The sequence below is a fragment of the Rhinolophus sinicus genome, chromosome 15, assembly GCF_057876585.1.
Source record: "Rhinolophus sinicus isolate RSI-liver-muscle chromosome 15, RSI-T2T, whole genome shotgun sequence".
Classification (NCBI taxonomy): domain Eukaryota; kingdom Metazoa; phylum Chordata; class Mammalia; order Chiroptera; family Rhinolophidae; genus Rhinolophus; species Rhinolophus sinicus.
This window is the reverse complement of record NC_142515.1, coordinates 64,969,990-64,982,945: the sequence shown is the minus strand read 5'-3', so window position 1 is coordinate 64,982,945 and position 12,956 is coordinate 64,969,990. Positions and strand designations below refer to the sequence as shown.

The window sequence follows — 12,956 nt, the reverse complement described above, 5'->3', positions numbered from 1 at the left end:
GAGCGGGACCAGAGACCCCACCGCATGCCACCCTGCATGACAGAAGGGTTAAGGGAAATCTCTAGTTCACTCAACTTATATAAAGAAAGAAACCCTGTGGAGGCCCTAAATTAGCCTTCTGGTAACCCTGCAGACCCCATGTGGATTGCCTGCCAGCTGTTTACCAGAGTTCACCATTAGGTTCAACTAAACTGCCATAAAGCAAATGGCCTCCCCAAAGCGTGAATGGCATATTGGTTACATCTGGAGAGCAGGGTCCTTATTCCCTAAAAGAATACCTTTATACTGATAATCATTTTTTTCCAAGTAGAGTAAATTACTGATTTATTTAATTAAATGGTTTTAATTTAAAAGTATTCATAAGAGAAAAATTTTAAGTAATCAAAAATCAAACTCATAATGAAATTGAATATTTATTTGAATTTCTCCTGGTAATAGCACTCAACATACACAAAGACAAACCAAGCGGTGAGATTCTGTTTTAAATGTAGCCATTTTTCAAAAAGTAAAAAGTTGGGTTCTGTATTTAATGGCAACAAATGGGACATCTTCTATTTTAAAACTACCATTCAAAAAGTAGCATTTTAAGAATTATATACTATAATTAACATGATGTGTTTTATAGAATGAATACATGTTTGAATGCCAATGTGAATATGGAAGAAATCTGTGTTAAAACCACATGGGAAAACCAAATGTTTTTTTCGTGTTTTTTTTTAAATAAAAAAGTAGCTTGAAATAAAAAAGGAATTTGCTAGTAAACTCAATAAACTTTCACACATGGGATTTTTAAAAATCCGCACACACAAGTGGTACATTTGAGTAGAGCCAAAACCTGACAGCTCATTTCTGTATAAAGTGGAAGCTCGTTACACAGTCAATGTTAACTTCCTAAAGTACACATTTTGCAGACTTGTCTAGTAAAATTGCAATATCAAATATACAAAATACTTAACAGAAGAGATGCAATAACAAAGCTAAATCATTATAAAGTTTTTACAACTAATTTAAAAACTTTTGATTCACCCAAGAATAGAGATATCAAATACAATAGCATTCTCATGCTCCAACACTGTGCATCATATGCTTTCATTATTTGGCAAATCTTTTGGAGTCAAACAAAATTAATGTAGTCTAAACAATGTTTCTTCTGTCATTGCAATACAATTCCTCGGGGAGAACAGTTAGGCGCAGAGCAAGAATTAGAGTTTTGGAAGTTTTGGTGTGTTAACTACAGGATTTGCCTCCTGTAAGTATCTCCTTCCTGAACTCTTGTAATCATAGGTGCAGCTGTGAGTTTCTGCATAGCGATGAGATGCACAGAAGTTGTTTCCACATCTAAAGCACAAAAAAAGTTCATGTGAATAGTCACATTTCTAGTCGAGGCCCATCTGTTCGGGAGATCAGTGCTTGACCTCCGGCAGTCCCACAGGAGCCCTTTGGTTCTCTAGCAGCTTCGGCTCCGGCATTTCCCTTCCGCTCATAGACAAGCAGAAGAACCCCCCAAAAGAACAAGGTAATGGTCCAGGAATGTGAGAGTTTATAATAAAGAATCTGTTATGGAATGAAGCAGTATGGCTCTTTATTAAGTAGTAAAATTGCAAAGCTGATAAATATATTCACTACTTAAACATGGGAGAACTACGAACTTCTCATAAGAAAATTATGTAAAACCCAACTAAGCCAGGAAAGGACTTAAAAAATATTTCCAGCAACAAGATAAGCTGTTTCCATTTGAATAGAATACACTCTCAAAATCAGCAGTTATTTTTAATGCCTGGCTTCAACCTAAGGGCGGATACCATCCTTGGGGCATGTTAATGAACGCTAATGAAAGAAATAATTATGGGTAGAAAAAAATTATTATTTTTTGTAAATATATTATTCATCTGTTTTGAAATAAAAGTGTACCATATAATTGTTAAAATTTATACTACATTAATTTTAAATTTAGTCCTTTTTTTGTTCAACTTAAAATAGAATCTTGGAGGAGGGGTTCTTCCAAGCTATATTCAAACAAAAACTGAGTATATCTTTCATAAAGCAAAGAAAGTGCACTCTCCCATTGGTTTAAAGCTGTTCATTTATAAGGCAGGGGAGGATCTCATGAGATTGTCAATTCATGAGTTGTCTACTTGCTCTTCACTTCAGCTAATTAGGAATTCACCTGAGAGCTGCTATTTGAACATCATCTTAATGATGTTACGAATAGCCGATTTAAACAATGTTTTATATTGTACCCCCAAGCTGAGTTACCACAAAGAAAGCACCTCAGCTTTGCCAGCTAGCCAACCTACCTGCATTCATAGCTAGTAGCCAGTCCAGTTTTCTTTCCACATAGAAAACAATGCTTTGTTGTTTTCTTCTTTGTTTGAATAGGGGCTTTCACAGGTGGAAGATGATGAGTACATTCTCCTATTTAGAGAAAGGACAGCTTCATTAATACAGGCATAAAATTCAAAATGTGAAATGTTAAGCAAAACACAAGCAAACTTCTATGCCATAAAAATTAACTTGTTATTTTTATATCTAAAATTATTTTCAGAATCTGCAGGTAAAGATGAGTTGTTATATTTTTAAGATGTGGTAGGTTTCAACTGACTGGGACTCATATTTTTAGGACTTTTTGTACACACCAAAACTTCTCTGATTATTCCTAAGGGCCATCAGTGTACATAAAGTGCACCAAACTTTGACAGAGAATCAAGAAAAATGTCTGGTTTAAAACCATATTTATGAGGCCTCTGAGAAACAATATACGTACCATGTTTCCCTGAAAATAAGACCTAGCCAGACTATCAGCTCTAATGTGTCTTTTGGAGCAAAAATTAATATAAGACCCGGTCTTATATAATATAATTAAAGACCAGGTCTTATTTTACTATAAGACAGGGTATAATATAATATAATATAATATAATATAATATAATATAACGTGGTCTTATTTTAATATAAGACCGAGTCTAATATAATATAATATATAATATAATACCAGGTCTTATATTAATTTTTGCTCCAAAAGATGCATTAGAGCTGATGGTCCGGGTGGGTCTTTATTCTCAGGGAAACACGGTACTGTGTAATACAATTACCTGTTCTTTCACACCAACAAGGAACACCAGAGTATCACGATAATGGTCTTGATACGAACAAGTTATTGGTCAAAGCATGAACAAGTTATTTATTCTTTAAAAATTTCAATTTGTTCATTTTTAAGATAACAGAACAAGTTATTTTTTTCTCCCTAGATTTCTAAGGGTTCTAAGGTCAACTCAGTTCTCACATATAAAAAGCATTTGGAAATTTTAAATGTTTTAATTATGTAAAATATCATATCATCAATAGTGACTAATATGGTGCACTGATAAATTCTGTACTATTTTAACAACTTGATTTTTTACCTTAAAAATAAGAGTACATCTGTTATGAGAAAGAATTAAATCAATTTCTTTAATTAATAAGTGAAATGCTTTTAGAACTGAGCAAAATTCCAACAAATCCCTCCTAAGTGGAGAGGCTCCAAGTCACTGTGACAGTGGTTACAACAACAAGCACACAGCGCACTTGGCTGGCACTCAAAGGCCAAGAAGCAAGAGGCAAGCAAAGAAAACCAAAACAAAGGGAAGGGCAAGAGAACAACTGCTGAATGTCACTGGCACTGGAACCTGTTCCCCACCACCGAGAAAGGTTTGGGAGGCCTGGGCTCGATGTTTACCTGGCAGCTAAAAGTCTCTGAAAATTCTCCAAGGGTCAAAAAATTAGAATTACAATTAATTGTTGCTACACCTTTTGGATGCTAGGTTTGTTTTATTGCCAGTTTAAAATACATTTCTGATCTTGCCCAAAACTGGTAACAAAATTTGAAACAATTAAACTCCTAATAATGCTGGGCACCCACTCACTTAATTAGCATTTCTTCTTCAAGACATTGAGAGCTATCAAGAACATTTCACAAAGGTGATGGGATACTCTCCACTTCTTAAAAAATAAGCATTTGCACCAGATATCTTCTTTAAGCTCATTTAACGGAAATTTCCTTTGAAATTCAGGCTTGGAATATTCTTCCCTAACCAACAGTAGAAAAATCTGTAGATGATAATTTAGTTCAGTGCAGTCACACTTTCATTTTTTCCTTCCTTAGGGTGCTTAACTCAATGTTTCCCCAACTTTTTCATTCAAGAACTCTTGTGAATGTGCCAAGACAGAGAACAGAGCAGTGACAGGAATGAGGTGGCATAGATACATTAACTGCAGTCTTCTATGAGAATGGTTTCCATATATCCTTCTACCCACCAGAGAAAACAATTAATTAGTCATCTACTCCAGGCTAGGAACCATCACTAATATGTACATTCCCTAGAGCATACAGGAAAGTCAAATTCCTTGGACTGGCATTCAAGGTCACGTATGTCCAGTATGATACCTTTGTAATTTTCCAGAAAGATTTTCTGTCCTTTACCACATCATACCCACCCCTGAATGATGGACTAGACACATTACGTGCACAATCTGTTCTTCTAAAATACTCTACTCCACCTTGCCAACCTAGTAAAACTCTACTTATCCTGTAAGATGTCATCAATCATCAACTCCTCTCTGAAGCCCTCTCTCAAATGTGTGTTGAACAAATGAATAAAGAAAAAGTCAACAATAACACAATACTGATGTGAAGAGTTGCTTTTCAGAAGAAGATTAAAGATATTTGGATTAACTCACTTGTTTGGTGTTTCCAGTTCTAATATTGGCACTACACAATGATCTACAAAAATTCACCCAACAGAAAAGGCAGCCAACAAAATAATAGTGTTCAAGGTGTGAATTTGATAATCATCTGCCTAAAATGATGATGAAAGCTATGAAAATGGATAAAATTTCCAAGGGAGACCCTATAGTGAAAAGCAAAGAGGACCAATGGAGGAACTTAGTAGGTCAATTAAATAAAAGTTATACCCAAACTTTCACAGGCTCTTCCAGGTAATTCAGAATGGTACAGTTATTACTGAAAGGAAATGGCAGCAAGTCACACAGCTCTAGTTTGGGAAATCTTCACTGCAGGGAGCAGCAGATGGCTTAACCTAAATGAAATGAACCAAAAGAGGGTACCCAAGGACAAACACAAGTCTTGGAAAATGAGTAAAACACTGAGGTTAACAAAAAACAAAAACAAACCCCAAAAAACTACAACAATGTGATACCCCGGAATAAGAGGGGTTGGGGGAGAGAGGGAAGACAGAGGGAGGGAAGGAGAGGGGGGAAGAGAGAGAGAGAGAGAGAGAGAGAGAGAAAGAGAAGCATCCACTGGATTTGAAATTGTGGAGATCTTTGGTGACCTCAGCAACAGAAATTTCAAAGGAGCAATGAGAAAAGAAGAACGCACTGAAGGCTGAGTTAGAGGTAAGAGAGAAATACGTGAAACACCAACTTTAAAGAGGCTGAGCTATGGGTTAGGACAGGACAGGCTTGACTATATGTCAAGGAAAAATAATTTTAACATGTAAAGTAGATTTCCAGTCAAGATGGTGGAGTAGGTAAATGTTTTGCTTGTCTCCTCTCATGACCACATCAAAATTACAACTAAACTGTAAAACAACCATCATTAAGAATCTCCTGAGGTCTAGCTGAACTGAAGCCCTACAACTAAGGACAAACAGAAAAAGCCACCTTGAGACTGGTACGAGGGGCAGAGATGTGGAACAAGCTGGTCCCACACCTGTGTGTGGCCTTTAAAAATTAGAAGGGATATCTCGGCTGCATTGGAACCACCCGGAGGAGAGAAGGGTCTCAGCCCCACACCAGGCTCCCCAGCCCACGGTTCCAGTGTCACAGAGAGAAGTCCCCATAACTTCTGGCTGTGAAAGCCAGTGAAGATTGTGACTGAGTTAGATGGAGGGCAGATGCACTCCCGGACACTTCTCTTAAAAGGCCCAGGCATGGACTTACTCACTGACAGACTCACTCACTCTGAACTCAAGCACTTGGGCAGCAGCTTGAAAAGGGGCCAAGGACATATGAGGAGGCACTAAATTGTCTGCCGTCAAGTCAAGGGCAGGAGGGGCAGTTTTCTCCCAGACAGAAGTGCTGATAGAATCCATTGTTTCTTTGTTTAGCAGTCCTATTCTCCTGGAGTGAGGATGCAGGCAGCCGTATCTGAGTGTCCATCAATCTGGCTAACACTGTTCGTCCATCCTGGTGATTCCCTGAACCACCCTCCACCCCCAACTTTCGGGCACACCCAAGCCGCTTCCGATGGCTTTTCCATACAAAGACCAAGTCTTGGCTCATGCTGTGGACTTTCCTAAAATCTCTCAAAGGTTCACAAAACCCAAATAAGTAGCACTTGGCTTCAGCATGTCCCGAACCTCAAGCCTGGCACTAGTGCCAGCCGGCCTCAGTTCACAGTTTGGCCTCTCAAGGCACCTCCAAGCACAGCACAGGCGGCCATCTGTGGATTGCTTTGTGGCTCATGCCAAGTGTCCCCGGGCAGGACAGAGGCTAGGGCTAAGCTTGGTCTGCATAAGGGCCCCTCCCAGAAGGCCCTAGGCTGGCAAGCTCAGTGGCCATCTTCAGACTGAGCCAGCGCATCATCTGCCCATCTCCAAAGACAATGCAACCACAGCGCAACTGGTCAGGCACCACAGCCCCACTAAAGTGAATCCTGATCTGTAGGGTCAGCCCTTGAACCACAGCTCCTCCACTGTAGTGATGACCCATACTCACAACCAATCAGTCCTAGAGTCAATCCCTCCTACTGACATGCAAAGAGCAACCGAGGCTCAACTACAACAGAAGACCACATACAACCCACACAAGGGACACACCTGAAGCACCCAGCTCAGATGAACAGGAAGATTGTGCCACTGAGACCCATAGCACACTTACTACATAAGGCCACACTACTAAGATCGGGAGAAATAGCAGCCCTACCTAATACATAGAAACAAACAGGGAGGTAGCCAAAATGAGGAGACAAAGAATCATGTCCCAAATGAAAGAACAGAACAAAGCTAAAAAAAAATAAAAAAATAAAAAATAGAGAAGCAATCTACCAGACCCAGGGTTCAAAACACGGGTTGGTTATAAGGATGCTCAATGATCTCAGGGAGAACTTCAACAAAGAGATAGGAAACATAAAAATAGAGGTAGAAAACATAAAAAAGAACCAGTGAGAAATAAAGCATACCATAACTGAAATTAAGAATATATTAGAAGGAATCAATAGATTAAATGAAGCAGAGGATCGAATCAGCAATTTAGAAGATAATGTAGCAAAAACACACAAACATAACAACAAAAAGAAAAAAGAATCCAAAAACATGAGGACAGTTTAAGGGGCCTCTGGGACAACATCAAGCATACCAACATTTGCATCATAGGGGTACCAGAAGGAGAAGAGAGAGAGAGAGACAGCAAGGAGTTGAAAAGCGATTTGAAGAAAAAATGATGAAAAACTTCCCTAACCTGGTGAAGGAAATGGACATACAAGCCCAGGAAGCTCAGAGAGTCCCAAACAGGATGAACCCAAAGAGGCCCTCACCAAGATATGTCATAATCAAAATGCCAAATATTACAAAGAAATAATCTTAAAAGCAGCAAGAGAAAAGGAGTTAGTTACCTATAAGGGAGCTCCCATAAGACTATCAGCTGATTTCTCAACAGAAACTTTGCAGGCCAGAAGGATTGGCAGGAAATATTAAAGTGATAAAAAGCAAGTAGCTACAACCAAGATTACTCTACCCAGCAAAGCTATCATTTGGAATCGAAGGACAGATAAAGAGCTTCCCAGACAAGAAATAGCTAAAGGAGTTCATCACCACCATAGCAGTATTAAAATGTTAAAGGGACTCTTTAAGACCAAAAAAAAAAAAGATTAAAAATATGAATAATAAAATGGCAATAACTACATATCTATCAACATTCATTGTAATGTAAATGGATTAAATGTTCCAATCAAAGATAGGGTGGCTAAATGGATAAGAAAGCAAGACCCTTACATATGATAAAGAGACTCACTTCAGATCAAAAGACACACACAGATTGAAAGGGATGAAAAAAGATATTTCATGAAGATGGAAACAAAGAGCTGGCGTAGCAATACTTATACCAGACAAAACAGACTTTAGAACAAAGTCTATAACAAGAGACAAAGAAGAACCCACTACTCCCACTTCTGGGTATTTATCTGAAGAAACCCAAAACACTACTTTGAGGGGACAAGTGCATCCATATGTTCATTGCAGCATTGTTTACAATGGCCAAGATGTGGAGGCAGCCTGGGTACCTGTCGATGCAAGAATGGATAAAGAAGAGGTGGTATATATACAACTATCAGACATATCTATGAGTTTGTTTGTTTCGTTTATTTTGTTCTTTAGATTTCACATATAAGCGAAATCACATTGCTCTTTCATTCTCTGTCTGACATACCCCACTCAGCACAATATCCCCGCAGGTCCATCCATGCCGCTGCAGATGGCAAGAATACATTCCCTCCCAGGGCCGAGTAATATTCCGTTGTATACGAGGTCTGACAATTAAGTTTGCGAACTCATCCTAAAGAAAGTGCTATAATACATCCCTCATTGCTGAATATCACTACAGTCACCTTCGAAGTACTACCCTTGGAAAGCTATGCACCGATGCCAGTGCCTGGTCCACCCTTCAAAGCAATTTTGGAACTCTTTTTGGAATGGCCATCAGAGCTATCATCCTATTACCCTTGATGTCTTGAATGTCATCAGAATGTCTTACTTTCAATATTTCCTTTATCTTCAGGTAAAGAAAGAAGTCATTGGGGGCCAGATCAGGTCAGTAGGGAGGGTGTTCCAATACACTTACTTGTTTACTGGCTAAAAACTCCCTTCCAGATAGTACCCTGTGAGCTGGTGCATTGTCGTGATGCAAGAGCCATGAATTGTTGGCAAAAAGTTCAGGTCGTCTAACTTTTTCACACAGCCTTTTCAGCACTTCCAAATAGTAAACTTGGTTTTTAACTGGTTGTCCAGTTGGCACAGATTCATCATGAATAATCCCTCTGATATCAAAAAAGGTTAGCAACATTGTTGAAAACAAGTTTGCAAATTTAATTGTCAGACCTTGTATACTCAAAAGAAGTGAAAGCAGGTTCTCAAAGGGATATTTTATACCCATGTTCATAGCAGCTTTATTCACAGTAGCTAAAATGTGAAAGCAACACAAGTCTCCATCCACAGATGCATGGATAAGCAAAATGTTGCATATACATACAATGGGATATTATTTGGCCTCAAAAATATGGAGGTTCTGACACATGCTACAACATGGGTGCAACTTGACCTTATGCTAAGTGAAGCAAGCTGGACACAAAGATCAAATACTGTAGGATTCCACTTATGAGGTACTTAGAGTAGTTAAAATTATAAAGAGAGAAAGTAGAGTAGGCCGGAGGGAGGGGGAAATGTGGAGTTAGTGTTTAATGGCTACAGTGTTACAGTTTTTCAAGACATAAGGGGTTCTGGAGATGGATGGTAGTGATGGTTGCCCAACAATGTGAATGTACTTAATGCCACCGAACTGTACACTTCAAAAGGATTAAAACAGTAAATTTTACATTATGTGTATTTTACCACAATAAAAAAATTGTCTAAAAAAGGGATATATTAAGACTTTAGAACCATGGAACTTATATAATAATGGAAAACAAAGCCTACGTATCTCTTTAAAGACAACACTCACATAACAGCCATAATTTATCAAATATCCTTTAGAACCTTGAGGTTACAAAGGTGGTACACCTTTGTAAAGAGCTTCCCTTCCTAGTGTGGGCATGAACACACAAAGGTTGAGGACAGCAATGGCCACCTTGAAAATCTGGCCAGCCAGTGAAGCTTTAAAGTGTTATGGTAGAACGAGGTTTTAGTGTTACAGTCATCGTGCTATTGTTCCTTGGAAAGGGCTGGCCTTAGAGATCCTTTTCTTTTATCCAGAATAACCAGTCTATCAAAAAGAACTCTTACTACCATCCTTGACATTGGATCACGATGTTAAAAAATAACTTTCTAGGTTACTGCATCAAAGCCCACCCAGTAGCCCAGCATGGCTCCAGAGTGGTCAATGCATGGGAGGGATGGGAACTACATGTTAATTCTTCATTCACCTTGTCTTTTCACATAGACCATATCTCTTCCCAGACAACAGAGACCTAAATTTCATTTTTGTTTTATTCTTCAAATACGTCCTACAGTCAGTTCTCATAATCATTTTCTTAAGTGAAATAAAGTTTAGGGAGAGTTTGCTCTGTACATACCAGAGAATGTTCTTCTCATTTCTCTTTGAAACTCAACAGTATGCACAATGATATGATTATTAGCCTTATATTGTTTTCAAAGTTATCTGTAGCTTACCTACTCTTTTCCCTGTTGCTGTATTATTTCCATTCATTCCAATACCACGGGCAGACTACAATGAAAACACAAAACATCTATAGAGGTGAGTTAATGGAGAACAGAAGAAAAGATCACCAAACATAAAATACTTGTACTTTTTTACAAACATGTTGTTGGGCTTTATTTTAAAATTATTTAACCTAATTTTGATTAAATAAACTTGAAACCTCATTCTCACATCCAGCAATATAGTATTTATTACTTATCTTTAAGAGAGTATGATATGATGGCACAAAAAGAAGTTCTTATTTGGGAAAAACATTAATAAAAGGTATTTAGCACTCAAAAATAAAGTATTTCCCTCATATCCACAGTTTTGCTTTCCGCAGTTTCAGTTACCTGAGGTCAACCGAGGTCCAAAAATAATAAATGGGAAATTCCAGAAATAAACAATTCATAAGTTTTAAACTGCATGCCATTCTGAGTAGCATGATGGAATCTCACTCCATCCTTCCCAGGATGTGAATCACCCCTTTGTCCCACCTGTCAAACTCACTCCATCTTGTCATGTAGGCATTGTACCATCTCACATCATCATAAGACGAATAAGGTTGAATATAGTATAATAAGATATTTTGAGAGAGACCACATTTGTATAACTTTTAACAGTACATTGTTATAATTGTTCTATTTTATTACTAGTTATTGTTCATCTCTTACTGTGCCTAATTTATAAATTAAACTTTATCACAAGTATGTATGTATAAGAAAAACAGTATATATAAGGTATTATCGTGGTTTCAGGCATCCACTGGGGGTCTTAGATTGTATACCACCACAGATAAGAGGGGACTACTGTATCTGGTAAGATGTTTACATGAAATAATTTTCAAATTATAGTTCTCAATTTAGGATTAAAACATTAGTTAAAATTCAGCTGCTAAAAAGATTTACTACAAACTACATAAACATTTTAACAGAAACTATGAAAAGAAGTCAACCTTAGGCTTCCTTACTTATGTAACCGAAAAAATAAACTTTAAATATTTTGAGTCACTACAAGGACAACAAGTAGAATATACTGAAAGGTAAATACTTACTAGAAAAAATTCTGCAGATTCTAACTGGGGAGAACTTTTCCTAAAGCTTTCTTCCTGAAAATGCTGGAGGTTTGTAGACAGCCCAATTCCCGAGGTCCAAAGCTTGCCTACCCCACGCGTGCTCTGGAACCCATCTCTGCTTGTGCTACGGGTCAGCGAAGAAAGAAAACCTACATTATTTACACAACCAACAGGCTCTTTGGAAGCCTTGTTTGCCATTTCTGTGATATCCCGAGCCTCAACTTTAGAAATAATATCGGATCTTTTCCCAGGTGAATCAACTTTAACAGCTCGAAAGTGAGTAGACTTAGAGAAAGAAGAATCAGTTATATTTCGAACATCCAATGACCGGAGCACATTTTGCGAAGCAGAAGACTGGAGAGTCCCAGACTCAGGACATTTGGACTGTCTCTGTGGTTTCACCAGAGAATTATAGAGTGACATTGGTGTAGAACAGTGAAGAGGTGACAAGAGTCTATTCTTTTGAGGACTTAATTCACGGTGGTTGAGAACTGTGGTCTCTACTGATTTACCACTCAAAACTCTTGCAACATGTTTAAGATGCTGTTCTGCAGTTTTTGACCCTTTATTACCAGTAGTGAGTAAGAACTCTGGATTTATCTTTGAAGCATCTTCTAAGCCACTGTTCTGTTCATCAGTATGTCCTTCTGTAAATGAAGCAAACAAACCCACTTCAGGTAGAAGTGATTTTTCAGTTACACACTGTTCAGAAGTTGGAAATAAAATAGCGTCATCCTCATTATTAGATGACAAATTTCCTGGAAAGTGTTTTGTCTGCCTAGGCAGGGATGATTCAAGATGGAGAACAGAGTCGACAAACGCTTTGTCATTTTCAAACTCCATATGAGTTATCTGAGGTGGTAGTTTGACACCATCATTCGAAGGAGACAGTGTGTTACTCTCCCAGTTACCATCTTCCGTAAGAAATTTACTAGGGACAAGTGATATTGTTCTATCAGCAGGGGACAGAGTTGCCAGACTTGAAACTGCATTGTTGGATGTTTCAGGTAGATGTGGATTCCCAGGAGAAGGTAAAGAAGACTGCCCAATGTGGGGGAGAACTCTTAACAATCTGTGCCGAGCAGCTGCTGTGGAACTACTAGAAGGTCGAGGAGCTATAGGTGGGTGAGGTTTTACCTTGACAGATTTCTTAGGCTAAAAGAAAAGAGTGAACATATAATTCCTTTACACAGTCATTTTCTCTGCCCATAAACAAAAATTAATGAAAAAAGAAAATGTGATTTACTATAAGATATTGGTATTTTGATTACCTCACTTTAAAATGTTTAAAAAGATTAAAACCTTAAGCTTACGATTGAGAAGAAATTTGTTATCTTAAGTATAATTTTCTGAGAATGTTAAAGAAAAATAATTTTATTTACTTTCCTCACTTCTGATTCACTGTCAGAGTTTTGCCGAGAAGAAAACTCACTTTATATTAGATATGACATTGCTGACCATTTTTGATTCCGTA

At 38.0% G+C, this 12,956-nt stretch overlaps 1 protein-coding gene across 13 annotated transcripts in view; it reads right to left on the bottom strand.

The window, feature by feature from the left end:
* Positions 1-400: 400 nt before the first annotated feature.
* The window catches only part of ZFAND4 (zinc finger AN1-type containing 4), a 107,253-nt gene continuing 94,697 nt past the window's right edge, over positions 401-12,956 (bottom strand). For all 13 annotated transcript variants that reach the window (XM_074337278.2, XM_019716174.3, XM_019716172.3 and 10 more), the window contains 4 exons: positions 11,462-12,637; positions 10,380-10,434; positions 2,298-2,415; positions 401-1,338 (listed from right to left, as the gene is read on the bottom strand). In XM_074337278.2, the coding sequence (XP_074193379.2) occupies positions 1,203-1,338; positions 2,298-2,415; positions 10,380-10,434; positions 11,462-12,637 (1,485 nt within the window). In that variant the 3' untranslated portion in view covers positions 401-1,202. The remainder of the gene's footprint in view (positions 1,339-2,297; positions 2,416-10,379; positions 10,435-11,461; positions 12,638-12,956) is intronic.